The 14,972-nt window shown below is 37.6% G+C and overlaps 7 protein-coding genes across 7 annotated transcripts; 2 read left to right on the top strand and 5 right to left on the bottom strand. All coding sequences in view use genetic code 12, as the record gives it.

Annotated features, from left to right (window-relative positions):
• Nucleotides 1-556: 556 nt before the first annotated feature.
• Nucleotides 557-2,208, bottom strand: PVL30_002988 (uncharacterized protein; the record flags this gene model as incomplete). The annotated part of the gene is made up of 4 exons (XM_061119423.1): nt 557-634; nt 776-1,360; nt 1,882-1,940; nt 2,199-2,208. 4 exons carry the CDS (start codon nt 2,206-2,208, stop codon nt 557-559), a joined length of 732 nt encoding a protein of 243 aa, XP_060975406.1.
• A 145-nt stretch (nt 2,209-2,353) lies between these two features.
• Nucleotides 2,354-3,979, top strand: cys2 (Serine O-succinyltransferase; the record flags this gene model as incomplete). Its single annotated transcript, XM_001525518.2, has 1 exon — nt 2,354-3,979. One exon carries the CDS (start codon nt 2,354-2,356, stop codon nt 3,977-3,979), a length of 1,626 nt encoding a protein of 541 aa, XP_001525568.2.
• Nucleotides 3,980-4,402: 423 nt separating this feature from the next.
• Nucleotides 4,403-5,062, bottom strand: SVP26 (erv26 super protein; the record flags this gene model as incomplete). The annotated part of the gene is made up of 1 exon (XM_001525517.1): nt 4,403-5,062. The coding sequence occupies one exon, from the start codon at nt 5,060-5,062 to the stop codon at nt 4,403-4,405; it is 660 nt and encodes a 219-aa protein (XP_001525567.1).
• A 561-nt stretch (nt 5,063-5,623) lies between these two features.
• SPO14 (Phospholipase D1) lies at nt 5,624-11,886 on the bottom strand (the record flags this gene model as incomplete). Its single annotated transcript, XM_001525516.2, has 2 exons — nt 5,624-11,154; nt 11,880-11,886. 2 exons carry the CDS (start codon nt 11,884-11,886, stop codon nt 5,624-5,626), a joined length of 5,538 nt encoding a protein of 1,845 aa, XP_001525566.2.
• Nucleotides 11,887-11,945: 59 nt separating this feature from the next.
• On the bottom strand, nt 11,946-12,320 carry PVL30_002984 (uncharacterized protein; the record flags this gene model as incomplete). Its single annotated transcript, XM_001525515.1, has 1 exon — nt 11,946-12,320. One exon carries the CDS (start codon nt 12,318-12,320, stop codon nt 11,946-11,948), a length of 375 nt encoding a protein of 124 aa, XP_001525565.1.
• A 505-nt stretch (nt 12,321-12,825) lies between these two features.
• Nucleotides 12,826-13,511, bottom strand: PVL30_002983 (uncharacterized protein; the record flags this gene model as incomplete). Its single annotated transcript, XM_061119422.1, has 2 exons — nt 12,826-13,304; nt 13,481-13,511. The coding sequence occupies 2 exons, from the start codon at nt 13,509-13,511 to the stop codon at nt 12,826-12,828; spliced, it is 510 nt and encodes a 169-aa protein (XP_060975405.1).
• Nucleotides 13,512-13,826: 315 nt separating this feature from the next.
• On the top strand, nt 13,827-14,966 carry PVL30_002982 (uncharacterized protein; the record flags this gene model as incomplete). The annotated part of the gene is made up of 1 exon (XM_001525514.2): nt 13,827-14,966. The coding sequence occupies one exon, from the start codon at nt 13,827-13,829 to the stop codon at nt 14,964-14,966; it is 1,140 nt and encodes a 379-aa protein (XP_001525564.2).
• Between the last annotated feature and the right edge of the window lie 6 nt (nt 14,967-14,972).

The raw sequence follows: 14,972 nt of genomic DNA, 5'->3' as shown, positions 1-14,972 counted from the left end.
GACAAAGCAAAGCGAAACAGAACAAAAAAGAATCAAAAGAAAAAAAGAGACTAATCTAATTGAAGTGGAATGGAAAATATGGATGCTAAATCATAAGATGGAAACAATTGCATTTATATATGTATATATATATATATATGTATCTAAAGATATCCAACGCGTATTGGATCAGAGTGATTTTTGAGATAATTATGCTGTCTACAGTACATTCTGCATCGCACCTAATCAACGTGAGGCTGGACAGAATATTGCAAGCTGGACAGAAAATGTAGTTCAAGATGAGTCTAATACTATTTGCGCGAATAACGCTGTTTTGTGCCACGCGGATGCACGGTGATGGCACAAACAACTCAACTAAAAAAATAATGCAAAAAAATAATGCAAAAAAAAAAGGAAAAGGAAAAGCAACGAACAAACAAATGCAAATTTGTTTGCTTAAGTCTTGAATGTATAAACTTCCTTATTATAAACATAAATTAACATAAAACTATTTGCATTGTTTTCAAGGAGCGATTATTGCCAGTATATAATCTGTAAGGTAGGTATCAAGTAATTCTTAAAATACTGATATAACCTTTATGTCATCTAGACCTGCAATAACTGGCACAAGCAATCCGCATATCAAGCCTAAAATCTTTTCGGGGATAGTATGGAAAAAGAATGACGTTATACAAAACAGTATTAACCACAACAACAAGAAAAGAAATGACACGTTGGTTACTATTTTTTGATATACATTCAAAGTTTTTGAATTGAATATTCTTGAAGAGGGTACGGTACCAGTGACGTTGTCTTCAAGATCGCTCTCAACTGCACGTGCTTCTGAATCCAAGTTGTTACTAGCACCTATACTCACCCTCGTGTCTTCTCCAAAGCCCTCCTCCAACGTTCCTAATTGCTGTAATGTTTTGTTCTTTTGATTTCTGTACTTAGCTGCTAATAGAAGCTCTGGAAATAATGGTAGCACCAATCTCCTTATCAATAAACTGCTTGAAATCAATATCGTGTAATGGCTCGAAGGGTCGAATGGACTGATCCATTCCCCGCCCCCATTTTCACAAGCATACTCTCGAGCAAATCGAGAGTCTGTACAATGAGCTCCCTTCCATACGCTTATCCTCTCAAATATTGGAGACCCAAAAAACCATTCAAGTAAAAAAACAATCCATATCATGTTAACAATGTATATTTTTATTGATTTTAAAACAATAGGGTCGAACACGTTAACCTTGCTTAGACCTCCATTGAAGTTTCCAATATTAGCAAAATAAAGCAAAGTAAACCAAACAAATATCCATCCTCGCACAATATACTTTTCCAAAAACATCACAAACCATTGTCTAGCAATGATTGGACCATACTGTACAAGGATCTGGCTGAATGGAATGGAGATGAAAAATATCAATGGGTAGAAAGAGCATGCTACAAGATATAGGCGAGCCCTTTCATAGAATGAAGTATTTGCGTGATTCATTCCAGTTAACCACCAATTCTTATACTATGATTGAGAAATTGTGCAACTCTTTCGCCGTGTGCTGTTTTCTTTTTACGTTTACCTCTGCATTCACTTTTCTTTTTTAGTTTCATTTTTTTAATTTTCATTTTTTTTGATCTATTTTATTCGTGCGTGTCAATAACATGCGGATTTTATACCTGGCAAAAACATTGAGCTCGGAAATATCTGGAGTTAGCAGCGGCTTTCTCTCTCTCTCTCTCTCTCTCTCTCTCTCTCTCTATCCCCCCTCTCTCTCCCTCTCTCTCTCTCTCTCTCTCTCTCTCTCTCTCTCTATCCCCCCTCTCTCTCCCTCTCTCTCTATCCCTCTATCCCCCTCTCTTCTCTTTTCGGTGCAAGACTGCCTTAATCTTTTATAGAAATAAGACGCAAATAACTTCGGTAATCGGTGTTATAACATTAATCTCGGTTTTACCACCTTTGACATCTATAATTGATTTAATAAAGTTCAAATGTTGCAAAAGAAGCAAGAGAAGAAGAAAAGAATTGTAGATTTGTCGTATGGAAATTAAAATGCAATTGTCATATAAAAAAAAAGATGTACTTCTTGTAAAGGTTTGAAAACTCGGGTGATGCACAATAGCTAAGATGTCAAAATGAAGTGAGAGTTTCACGTGCTATTACATCACAAGCGCACATATTTGTAAGCAAACTTGTTCTAAACTAGGCAAGCCCCGATCTCTACTTTGCTTCATCACTTTATTGTCGACTGCCTCAAAAATATTTCTCCACATTGACAACTATCAGACTAGATTGGTTTGTGACTTAAATATATATATCTATATACTTACATATTATTTATTGAACCACCCTTTTGCTATCCAACTTTACTTAATCTAAATGAAATCCGCCATGAGAGCAGCATCTCCATCGAGCTCATTTCATTTGCTTAAAAGTAAATTGAATTTTTCGCAGTCGAAACAATTTTTAAGGACATCATCGAGTAATCTACTACAACAACAACAACATCAACATCAACAGCAGCAGCAGCAGCAGCAATGTTCGGCATCTACATCTAAACCGCAATCGTCACATGCCTCAAATCCACAACTACTATTTCCATGTCTAGACAAGAGGGAGCAGAAAACAAAAGATTTAACTAGTGGACAATTGAAACCAATTCATAGCGCCAACAGCTTAGAGTCGGGCCCAGAACCAAGTTACGGATTTGTTACTACCGGATTTAAAACATATAAATCGAAAAAGCCAATTTTTTTGGACTATGGTGGACACTTGCCAGAGTATGAAATAGCTTATGAGACGTGGGGCAAATTGAACCAAGACAAGTCCAACTTGGTCTTGATCCATACGGGTTTATCTGCTTCAAGTCATGCTAAATCACAACCAGACAATACCAAGCCGGGATGGTGGGAGAATTTTATTGGGCCAGACAAGTTCATTGATACAAACAAGTTTTTCGTTGTGTGCACCAATGTGCTTGGTGGTTGTTACGGATCAACTGGACCCTCATCAATTGACCCAGCAAATAACGAGCGATATGCCACTAGCTTTCCGATTCTCTCAGTAAATGATATGGTGCGTGCCCAAAGAGAGCTTGTGCGAGACGAATTTCAAGTGCTGAAAATCCATGCTTCAGTGGGCGCTTCTATGGGAGGAATGCAAAGTTTGGCGTATGCCTGGGAGTTCCCTGATGAAGTAGAGAAGGTAATTAGTATAAGTGGATGCGCTAGGTCGCACCCATACTCAATAGCTTTGAGACACACCCAAAGGCAAGTGTTGATGAGTGACCCAAATTGGAATCGAGGATTTTACTACGACAATATACCACCGCATGTGGGTATGAAGTTGGCCAGAGAAATTGCTACAGTAACATATAGATCCGGTCCTGAATGGGAGTACCGTTTTGGTAGGTTCAGAGCAGACGAATCGCGACCACCAGCGTTGTGCCCAGATTTTCTTGTTGAAACGTATTTGGATCATGCTGGAGAAAAATTCTGTTTAGAGTATGACGCAAACTCTTGGTTATATGTTTCCAAAGCAATGGACTTGTTTGATTTAAGTGAGAGTACTAGAAAAAAAGCTCAAGAAGTTCGAGAAAAAAGTGAGCAAGCATACAAAAATAACGCAGCTCATAATATCAGGAAGCTAAAGGCAACTGCCCAAGATAATTCTTGTAGTGGAGTTGTACCAGAGGTGCCCTACAAGGAAAAATCAACCCATCCTACTAAACACACTGTCGAAGAGTCATTAGAGGATTTGAAACGAGGAATGAGAAAAATGGCAAACAAGGATGTATTGGTGGTGGGAGTCGAGTCAGACATCCTTTTCCCTGTTTGGCAACAACGGGAAATTGCCAATGTGCTCACTACTAATCCAGACAATTTAACCGGCCGCATTGAATACTTTGAGTTGGGAACTGATATTTCCAACTATGGTCACGATACATTTCTTCTCAGCTTAAACGATATTGGAAAACCTGTCAAAGCATTTTTAGAGTCTAGTTAGAAAGATAGAAATCATATAAAATAAATAGAAAATAAAAAAAAATGAAAAGAAAAAGAAAAAGAAAATGAAGTCGAAAGAATTTATCGAAAATTGATAAAGTTCAACAAAGAACGGAGAAAGGGAACGATAAACGCGTAGAAGAAAATTGAATTTATCTACCAAACAAATGTTGTAGTTTATCAACACGAAATGAAAGACATCAACCAAATTTGAAATTGAGCAATAATGAATTGAGAGTAAGGAAACAAAAATAAAATAAAAGTATAAATAGAAATAAAATTAAAATAAAATTAGAATATAATTGAATATAGTAAGACAAGAGAATAGGATAAAATGCTAGTCTTTCATCTTATTTCTTTACAGTTTTCTTCGGCTACCATAAAGCTACCTTCAACTATATATATATATATACACATGGTTTGACTAGTAAACTATGGATCCACGGTGTGGATCCAATTCGTAGCCCAATTTCCTGCTTATTGCATAAACATACTCCCTCAAATTAGCCACCACTACTTTTGCCAAGCCGTTCTTCTTCTTCTTTTGTTCTGGTCCATTTGCGTCTACAACATTATGGTGAGGCAACAAATTGTCATGAGCACTTAGACTTACAAAAAGTGCAAATGGAACAAACCATACTAACAATCCGAAAAACGAACAAATCTCCATAAAGTTGGGTATATATGGCGGCACATAATCGGGTCTCAATCTAACCTCCAATGAAGGAATTTCGGGGTTGTGGAAATGGTTGAACCATAAGAAATGGTTGGCTATAACCAACACGACGCTGGCAAGAAAAATTGGACTTGTCAACTCAACATAAGGGAATTTTACCAAATTCTGCAAATAGACAAAGTAACTAAACACTGAAAATAAAGTAAGTTTGATTGGGAACTTGTCAAATAGCATTAGGAGAACAAAGGTAACCATTATTGTGTAAATGACTCGTTTAAGGAATCGTTTAGTTGGTTCAGTGTGTTCCTCTACTAGCTCGGATATGTAGTAAAGTCCCGAAGCAATCGATAACACGAGGAATAAAAATCCAATGACAACTCCGATATATGAAAGTATTTGGAGAAACATTGCAGGTGAGGTCTAGGCAAAATAAATTGGTACTATAGATTTTGCTCGAGGCTAAATGGATTGCTTGTGGTGAATGAGTAATATCAATTCAAGACACTGGTGCGGTTATTTTTTGTAAGCAATATGTATATATATATCTGTTTTATAGCTTTGCTGACAGTTTCTATAGGCGCAATTTAATATCCAACCTCTATTTTTTGTTTTTCCTTTCTTAAATTTAATTTTTTTTTTTTTTGTCTATTGTTTTGTCCTGTTGTCGTTCGTTATTCGCAACTTTGAACTACACGCGCATCGATGGCTTTCTAGGCACACCCCCCACAGGGAAGCATGAATAGAAGCAATACCATATGAAGCGAAGCTGAAGAGTGAAAGAAATTTCCAACGCTTGATCAACACACACAATCTAATGTCAAAATTGTTAAGAAAAGAAAATGAAAATGAAAAAAGAGGAAAAAAAAGAAAAAAGGGATAATAGGGGGAAAGGGGAAAAAAAAAAGAAAATTAACAATACTAACAAGAGAAAAAAAAATAAACTTTTGTATCTCTGTATATTGATTCTATCTAATCATATATCTCCATTGGTGGTAATCTATCAGTATTGTAAAACCAGTTGTTGTTCTTCAACTCGGTGCTTAACCATTCAGTGGGGAAGTACACCAAATGGCCTTGGATTGCACTCAAGAATTTTTCCGCAGTTGCTTTATCATAAACAGCTTCTCCACTTTGAATCTTTCTACGCGTAAGGAAAGCGCCTGCTCTATTCTTCCTCACGTGCGGTTGTTCCTCGTCGTAGCTGCTATTGAAACTATTTGCCTTTTGGGTTGCTGAATGCAATACTTCATGTTCATTGGTATTCTCTTGAGACCAAGACCCATTCGGCAAGTTTTGATTAGTATTGTTGCCATTGTTACCATCGGCGCTGTTAATTTCATCAAAAAGCTTTGCAGGATCTGCAGTCTCGGTGAGCTTCTCATCTATTGTTCCATCTCTCATTTCACCATCAACTTCAGGTGATGTTTCCGAATCGGGTGGTACTGCGGTATTATTTTCAAACATTTCCTTTTCTTCGAGAATATCACCGTGTAAATCTTCTCCATCGGAGCTAGAACGCAAAGATCTCTGATCATCTTTGGCACCAGCAAAAGAACTCATACTACGTACAAGTTTGTTCCTAATTTTTTTGGGCTTTTCCGATTCCATGCGCTCCTCTTTAGAAGGAGGAACTCTTCCCAACAAACCATAGTCTTCGTCCTGACTTGCAATATTTCCAGTGCTATTTGGACCTTCAGGAGCACTCCGTTTAATATTGTTGGCCATCTGCATGTCATCTTTCTTCGATACACCGTGTTCCTCGCTATTGGACCCTGCTTGGCTTGATGTACTATCGCGCAGTTCGGGGTTTTGACTCTTCATAAATGTGCTTTGCAATTTTGAAAAATACGTATACTCCGCCCAACGGCTAACTGCGTCATCTGGTTGACAGTGGAATACCATTCGGAAAAGCTCAGTATTTCTTCTGGCATGCTCATTCCATACGTATTCATAGAATACGGGGTTCACAGGATCTTCGAAATCGTATGGATCCATGAAATTGCTAACTTTGGCCTCCGGAATAGTCAATCCATTCAAAATTTCCTTTACAGCTGAATCGGTCAAGGAAACAGCTTGGTGTTGGTCATCTCTAACATAATCAGCGCCGAGACCTTTACCTGTGGATATTCCATCAACAATTTGGTCTCCATTGGTTTCACCATGCTCCTGAGATCCGTGAGATGATGATGATTGAGGATCCAACCCTCCTTGTTGGCGCCTATTGTTTTCAACCGTTTTGGAATGTTGCTCTTTAGCTGCTACTCTTTGCAAATATGAAACCTTTTTCAACAATAACCACCTTTCTTCATTTCTTCGCCTAATGATTTGAGCTACATCTTCCTCTTTATACACACCAGCTAATTCAGCATCATCGCCATTCAAAAACTCACGGACACTTTCCACGTCTGGTAAGAAACTGGTACTTGGAGTTGTGCCCTCCATGACCTGCACGGATAACTCTTTCAAGAACTCGCTACTTGTTACTCTAGCACTTTCAGCTAGCTTTGAGTGATACTTATCGGTACCTTTTCCAGCAACATCATGGTAATGATCTTTATTACGCTGGACTCTAGGGTCGTATGATTTCTTTTTCTTGTCTCGCACACCTCTATTGGCTTCATTGGGGCCGGTACGGTTATTGAAAGAAACAGGCAAGAACAAAGGTGGTGGCAGTAATGACTCTTCTTCCTTATAGTCAAATGCGGCAACTTCGGCGTCGAGTCCCGATATTTCAATGCGGTCCTTCCATCTCTGTGTTCCATCACGTTCGTTCAAAACATCTCTAGTAGCAAGCTCAACCATGGCAGACAATTGACGATCGCGAAGATCTTTGAAATCAGTTGTCGCATACTTGAGACCTTCATCGGAAGAAGCAAAATCCTCGAAACGCTTAAATCTTCGTTCAACCGTATCCAAAATGTCTAGCGACACACCCAAGTGTTCTCTCATCAAGCGCATTCTTAATGTGTGCGCAAACTTAGCAGCTTTGTAAGGTTTACCGTTCATCTTGGTGGTAATTTGTTCTTGATCTTGGATTACCGCAGCCACTTCAGAATCACGAACACCTCTCATTGACCTTTCATTGATATTGGCACTTCCAATGATAACAGATACATCATCAACAATCATACATTTTGCATGAATGTACAACTGCTCGGTCACCAAAGTTCTCTTTGGACCAATGCGGCCCCATTTACGCAATGAAAAGAATTGGATATAATCTTCAGGATTGATTCCGCGCATTTTCAATTTAGCAAAGATTGAGGACTCTCCTCTAGATATCGACATGTACTGACATTGCATAATCACTCTCACTGATGAACCCTCTGGCTGATCGACTTGTGCTTCAAATCCAGGCATTAACGGTATAACAATAATAGCTTTCCAATTGGTACCTTCATCATGTGCACGAATAATTCTCTCGACTAATGCATCTCCAATTTTATTCTTTATCTCAACACCATCAACAACACATGCAGTCACAAAGAATTGATTTTCAATGTACACGAAATGTTGTGATGTTTCAATTAGCTTCAAATAAGCATTTTGAATACTTTGCTCGTGCTCTTGCAAACCGAGAGACCAATTACCCGCAGAACGCAACAATTGAACATTACAAGTTCCAGAGTAGCCATGGGCCTCTGCTTCTTCGTCCAGGAAGTCGGGCGGTGGAAGAAGCAAAGGTGTTAACCTACTGGGACGCTTTTGCCTAATCAAATAATTCCATCTTTGCACAAAATGTCTCGCCAAATCACGACCAGCTTTGCCCGTAGTCAACATGTGAATATCATGCCACGGCATCCTAGGTGTCGTGTTTCTGTCATACATAGAAACATACGGCTTGTCAAGATCAAAAAAATCCTTAGCCCTAGGGTTCGAGTAGTCTTTACCGACAAACGTTGTAAAGTTGAGAAACTTTTCGGGAGTCATTCTATCATCGGGTTGCATGCTGTCAAAGTTAACTGGAGAATCATCCGTCAATACGTGATCCGATGTATCGAACCTACCATAACAAAGATCAATTCCTCCCAAAAACGCATAGGTGTGATCAATAATGCAAAGCTTTTCGTGATGTGCCCAAAAGTATGTGTTCTGCAAAAGCTGATTTGGAGAACGGATAACGTGGATATTCTTTTCATTCAATGACAAAATTGAGTGCTTGGTGTAAAGAGAATCTGTTGCCACTGTGGTTCCCACATTTCTGTAGATAATGACAAAAATCTTGACACCTTCCCTAGCTTTCTTCTGAAGAAGTCTATCAATTCTGTACTGTTGGTTACCATTAGCTGGTCGTCTAAGGTATAGTTCAGGCGAAAGCATCCAGTCATGTATAAAAATAGTTTGCTGTGCCATCTCAAGTGCCGCCGAAAGTGCCCAAAAGTAATCTCTTCCATCAACAAACCACTGTGCAAAACAATTGGTTCTGATTGGCGCAAACGAATCAAATCTATGCTTCTGACTCCATATTGTATTCTGCTGCATTAACTTGAATGATTTTAACCAAGCAACATGCTCTCTGGAATTCTTGGGGATAACAACAAGTTTTCTCTCTCTGTTTTCCAAAGTAATCTTCAAATGCGAAAACACTGCATCAGGTTTAGAGTTATTGTGTAAACTCTGTAATTTTTTTCCACTCAAAGAGCCTGTTTCAAATCCTTCTGGCTCCTCCTCGTCTTCTTCTTCTTCGGTTATCTGGACATTTTTTGTGGTGATTTTGAAATTTGAATCAACTAAAAACACATCCAATGGTGTCGTCGAATTAATATTTGACACATAAACTATATAACTGTCTCTGGTTAGCATCCACTTGTCAACGCGTCTATCATATATACCCTTGAGATCATTGACTTTGAAATGACCAACTCTCCATCCTTGCGACTTGGCTGTACCACGAATATGAATATCGCCCTGTTTACCCATGTATCCAGATTCATAACTCAACAATGCGGAAAGCGGTGAAATTTCAAAAAATGCAAATACGTAATTTGATTGTGGTCTCAATTTGATGAATAAGATAAGCTTCCGAAGGTAGTCTTCAACTTCACGAATATAGGCAGCATTTTTCTGCTTCCGGCGTTCGATAAAATCAGTTTTATGTTCATGGGACATGGCCGAAGTGATACTGCCAAGATTCAGTCGAAGTCGTGATAATCTTGAGCGCACTGTATTCAACGAAGCGCCGTCACCGCCATCACCTTCTTCATCTTCGTCTTCTTCTTCTTCTTCTTCTTCTTCTTCTCCTTCTCCACCATCATGATCGTGATGATGATCGTGATGGTGATCATGCTCTTGCGCTAATGATTGTCTTCTTCTACCCAGATCCAGTTTCTTCAGTCTCAGCCCCTGCTTGGACTTGTCGGTATTCTTTTTAAATGGCGGAAATGGAAGTTTGGGCAATTTGTTACCGGGAGTGTCTTTAGATGTTATATTTGCCAGGTAATCTTTTCTCCACAACTCAATTTTCAACTTGGAATGAAGGTAAAACAATTCAGTTGTACTTCTTTCAATACTCCATTGCATTCGTTCGATTCCAAAACCATATTCCACATCAATTCGGAACCTTCTAAATTTGGTAAGGTCATCATTGGTTACGTCGTATATCTGAAATCCTAACAATGTCAAGAGTAAAGGTGCTCTGGCAATACCACTTTCGTCTTCCAACAAGCAAGCACCCATTAATCTGATTGCTGGGCTACCCATAGATAGATTGGTAAGCAATTCCAGTGCTCGTTCTCTACGTAACTTTTCTGATTCATCTGGAGACTCATCATTTGCATTGTAACTAAACCTTTCCTTATCCTTTTTTCTCCAAAATTTGAGCTTGTTCTTCAAACGCGGTTGCTTAGTTGACTCCAGTCTTGAACCAAAACCAGGGCGTTGCACTTGGTCCAAGTCAGCATCATTGATTTCGGTTCCTTCCGGGGTTTCAGTCAGAGGTTGGTGTTGGTGCTGGTGGTGGTTGTTGCTGAACATCGATGGAAGAAAGCTGCTGAACGTCTGCGAATGAGTAAACTGCACTCTTGATCTTTGAGTTGGCGGTTGATTTTGGTTGGTCTCTGTATTCAAGTTTTCATTTTGGCTAGCTTCGACTTGTTCTCTTGAATCTGGTTTAGGCGAAGCCATGTTGTTGGTTCGCTCCTGCTCATTGGTATTTGAAGCACTGGCATCACCTCCCGCAGCATAATCAGCGTCATTATTTTCTTCATCCTCACTAGACTCATACCTTGATTCCATTGGATCATAAAACTGATTAGGAAAATGCATTGGATTAGAAATAATTTGTGAAGAATCTTCAGCATCGGAACTATGGTCACGACTCAACAGAGGTCTCTGACGAAATTTGTGATCATGAGGTTCTCCCGAAACAGATCTAAATATCTTGTTAAAGTCACTCAGCTCTCTTAACGGCCTTCGATCATCATCATCATCATTATTATTATTATTATCGTGAATTCTCGGTGCATCCTTAAGTTCATATTTGGACGGCTTAGCCGCCTGGTCTGTAGTGGGCATATGTTTAGATAGCCACGTTTATTCAACGATGATACAAAAGATTAAAATCAAAGGTATGTTACTATGTTTTTGTATGTGCGAATGTGTATATATATGAATATATGTGTGAATATATGTAACTATATTCTTATTTAATAGTTGGAAAAGGTCAATCTAATAAAAACTTTTGGTGAAATAGTTGGTGAAATAGTTTACACAAGATTTATTCTGGTGAGTGTTATTCTGAAATTGTTGCTAATAATCTTGTTTTTATTATATATATATTTTTTTGTGATTCCAACAATATCAAAATACAACAAGGCTTTAGTACTCTGGCTATTTGTTTGTTTTTTTTTTTCTTTCGTTGTTTTTTTTTTATATTTTTTAATTTTTTTAGAAAAAAGAAAAAAAGAAAAGTGCACAAAGTTGCTTTGATGGAGGACGCGAGAGCAAAATTTCAGACTAATAATAGTATAAGAAGAAGAAGAAGAAGAAGAAGATGATGATGATGATGATGATGCTGGAGATGCCGACCAAAAGACTGAGAGATGGAGACTTAGAGACTGAAACATTAAATGTTTAATGCAATAACGCAAAAACAAAGATTTGAAAAGAAAAAGAAAAGAATCAAAATACAATAAATAACAAAATGCTAATGAAACGGATAAAAAAATAAAATCAAGACCATTTATCGATAGTATTGTGGTGTCGGAGTTCGGTTTCAAATCTATACGTGACATTTGCCTAATTTTTTTCTTCATTGTTTAATCATTACTACTATTGTTTGTCATTCGATTACTTATAAAGTACTTGTGTCTAACCTAACTTTGTGACCCAACCACAAAGCGTTATCAGTATGATCTTTCAAATCTCCTTGATCAGTTCGTGGATGAATTAATACTGATAATTTTCCATGATTGAGCTGGAAAAAGGGTACAACTTTAACAAATATTTCTGGTTTCTTGAAATCGAGCTCCCACATATTTATTGGATGCGGTCCAATTGGCTTATCCCAAAATTTGTATACTCGTATATCACCATTTTCTATTTCAGAAGCAAACTCTTTCAAAACTTTTTCTCTTAAGTTGTAAGCAAACTCTCTCTGCTGTGTATTGTTGTTGTTCCAGTATGTGTGAACATCATAGGATTTGATACCGCCATAAAATTGAGACATCTTTATCAGTAAGTTTGTATATTATCTTTTATCGGGGCTTTTTTTCTATGTTTCTTGAAAGTTGTTTGATAAATGAATCCTGAGAGCAGGAAATGTAATGATATGTATTTATATGTATATGTATATATATATATATATATATTAGATCTTATAGAGTTATAATGTTGCTTACAAATATTAGAGACCGTTTGGTGGTGGTGATTGATTCTGTAATATGGTATTATTAATCTTACTAATGCGCCAAACAAAAGAATCTACTCTGGAGTACCTATGTACAATCACACAAAAGTATCCCCCCCCCCTCAAAATAATTTTACTGGAGTACTGCAGTACTTGAATTTATATCGTGATTTGGTTTTTTTTTTTCTTAACAAAGAGATTTATTGAATTAATTATACACATACAGATACCAAGAAAATGTCATGATGTTCATTTTACTATATAAATGGTCTTCCTACTTACAAGTGATTAGGCAAGTGATTACCATCAATTCCCTATTTCTTATTTACACAATTGATTGAAGTGGAATTGGTGTGCTGGTACCTACTTTATGGCTTGTATGTTCTTCTTGTTCTCCTTGTTCTCCGGTCAAAACTGCATTTTCCTCTACAGCATTGATATTGGCAACTCTATGATACTTGAGCCTCTCCCTCTTTGCAATTCCTTTCTTATAATTCAGGTAACAAACACAAAGCACTAACCCAAGGGTGCTGCCCAAGATGTTACTGAGGATGTCGTAAACGTCAAATGTTCGGTTCTCATTGACTAAATGCTGGAGTACTTCCAGAAATATGCTTCCACTTATTGTACAAATTGCAAATGTGAGGTATCTAATGACTTTTAAGGATTTGAATTGAGTATCGAATATAAAATAGAATTCCACAGTAAGGATACAAAAGGTGACGAAATGGAGTAACTTGTCATGCACTATATCAATCAGAGCAAAACCCAAATATGCAGCTCCACACAACGACAATATGAATGCTTAAAAGGTTTGAGTTAGTCATAACTTGGCTACTTTTTATTTGACAAGGACACGATTTAAAAACCATGAATCAAGGAAAACTTAATAAAAAAAATTAAGCAAAAAAAATTAAGCAGAAAATTAAGCAGAAAATTAAAAAGCAAAGATGATGCATGAAATGATCCTGGAAACATACCTGCTAATACTGGATATCTAATCTTGACCATTTAGTAAAGCAGAAAAGAAAAAGGGAAATAGCAATGAGAATGGATTTAATTGAAGTTGCAATAGTTGTATTAGTTGTATTAGTTGTGATGGTTTCAATATTTGTAAAAGTCGTAGTGGCGGTGACTCTGGTGATTATTGTGAATGTGTTAGTAATTTTAGTGTAGTTTATGAGATTAATGGAATTTGTGGTAATGCGTTTCGGTATAATATGGGGAATCTTTTTTTTTCTTCTTTTAAAAAAGCATCTGAATTATATTTGCTTTAAACTCACATAGTGCTTGTTTCACTTCAAAATTAAACTACTTCCCAGAGTCATGTTGAAGCACGGGCTACTGCATATTCGGAGAATAAGACCGGTTCAAACTACATTAAAAAGGTATGCCTCTGTTAATTACCTAACGTCAGCACTAACAGAGGTTACTGAAACACCATCGTGGCCGCAGCCACTGCAGCCACCATTGGCAACAGAATTATCATCAAACATTGTCAAACACAAAACGCCAACACCTCATCTGGATATAGATCAGCTACGAAGAAAGATTCTTAGTCCCAATATTTTAAATGATCTTTTCCTGCCAGAAGGACAACTGATGTACACTCCGCAACAGATAACGAAGTCGCAAACATTTTTCAATAATGCCAAAATCAATCTCGACTGGACCCTTGGTGACTATAAAGAGATACCCGATGTGAAGTACGACAGAATGTATGAAGCTAGGAAAGCTAGTCTTGAAAAAATGGCAGAAAACAATATTAGAAACGATCGACATTTCAATATGAATGCAAAGTCAACCTTTGGTATCAAACCAGAATTGTTACGACCTTTACCTGAAATCTTAATCATGGGTCATACTAACGTTGGCAAATCATCATTGATCAATAATTTACTTACTCCAAGCAAGAGTTGGAGCAGAGTAGATCAGTTGGCATACGTTTCTGCTAAAGCAGGTTATACAAAGAGCATGAACTGTTTTCGAATATCCAACAAGCTAAGATTTATTGATAGTCCCGGGTATGGTAAAAGGGGAGATCTCAAACAAGGAGAGATGGTGATTGAATACATTGAACACAGAAAACTACTCAAAAAAGTCCTATTATTGATTGATTCTGTGGAAGGGTTTAGACCTGAAGACACCACCATTATGGATCATTTGCATAAAAATGGAGTTTCGTTCGATATTGTATTCACCAAGATGGATGAGGTTCTCAAGAAACATCTCAAAAAGGACTTATTCAAGAAACCGGGCGCTGAGGAAGCAATAAAAAGGGCTAATCAGGCTATTTTGGAACACTACAATAACTTGATCGAAAATTCGGGGCTCCAGAACGCTGTGGTCCCTCCGAAATTTGTATTCAATAATGCACACGTCAACAAATTTATTCCTCAATATTCAGGAAACAAGATGATTCGTTGCAGCATTCTTGAGAGTTGCAATCTTTTGCCTACATATTGAAGACTA

Source organism: Lodderomyces elongisporus, chromosome 3 (assembly GCF_030384665.1).
Source record: "Lodderomyces elongisporus chromosome 3, complete sequence".
Classification (NCBI taxonomy): domain Eukaryota; kingdom Fungi; phylum Ascomycota; class Pichiomycetes; order Serinales; family Debaryomycetaceae; genus Lodderomyces; species Lodderomyces elongisporus.
The sequence above is the reverse complement of the archived record's forward strand: the minus strand, read 5'-3'. Positions and strand labels throughout refer to the sequence as shown.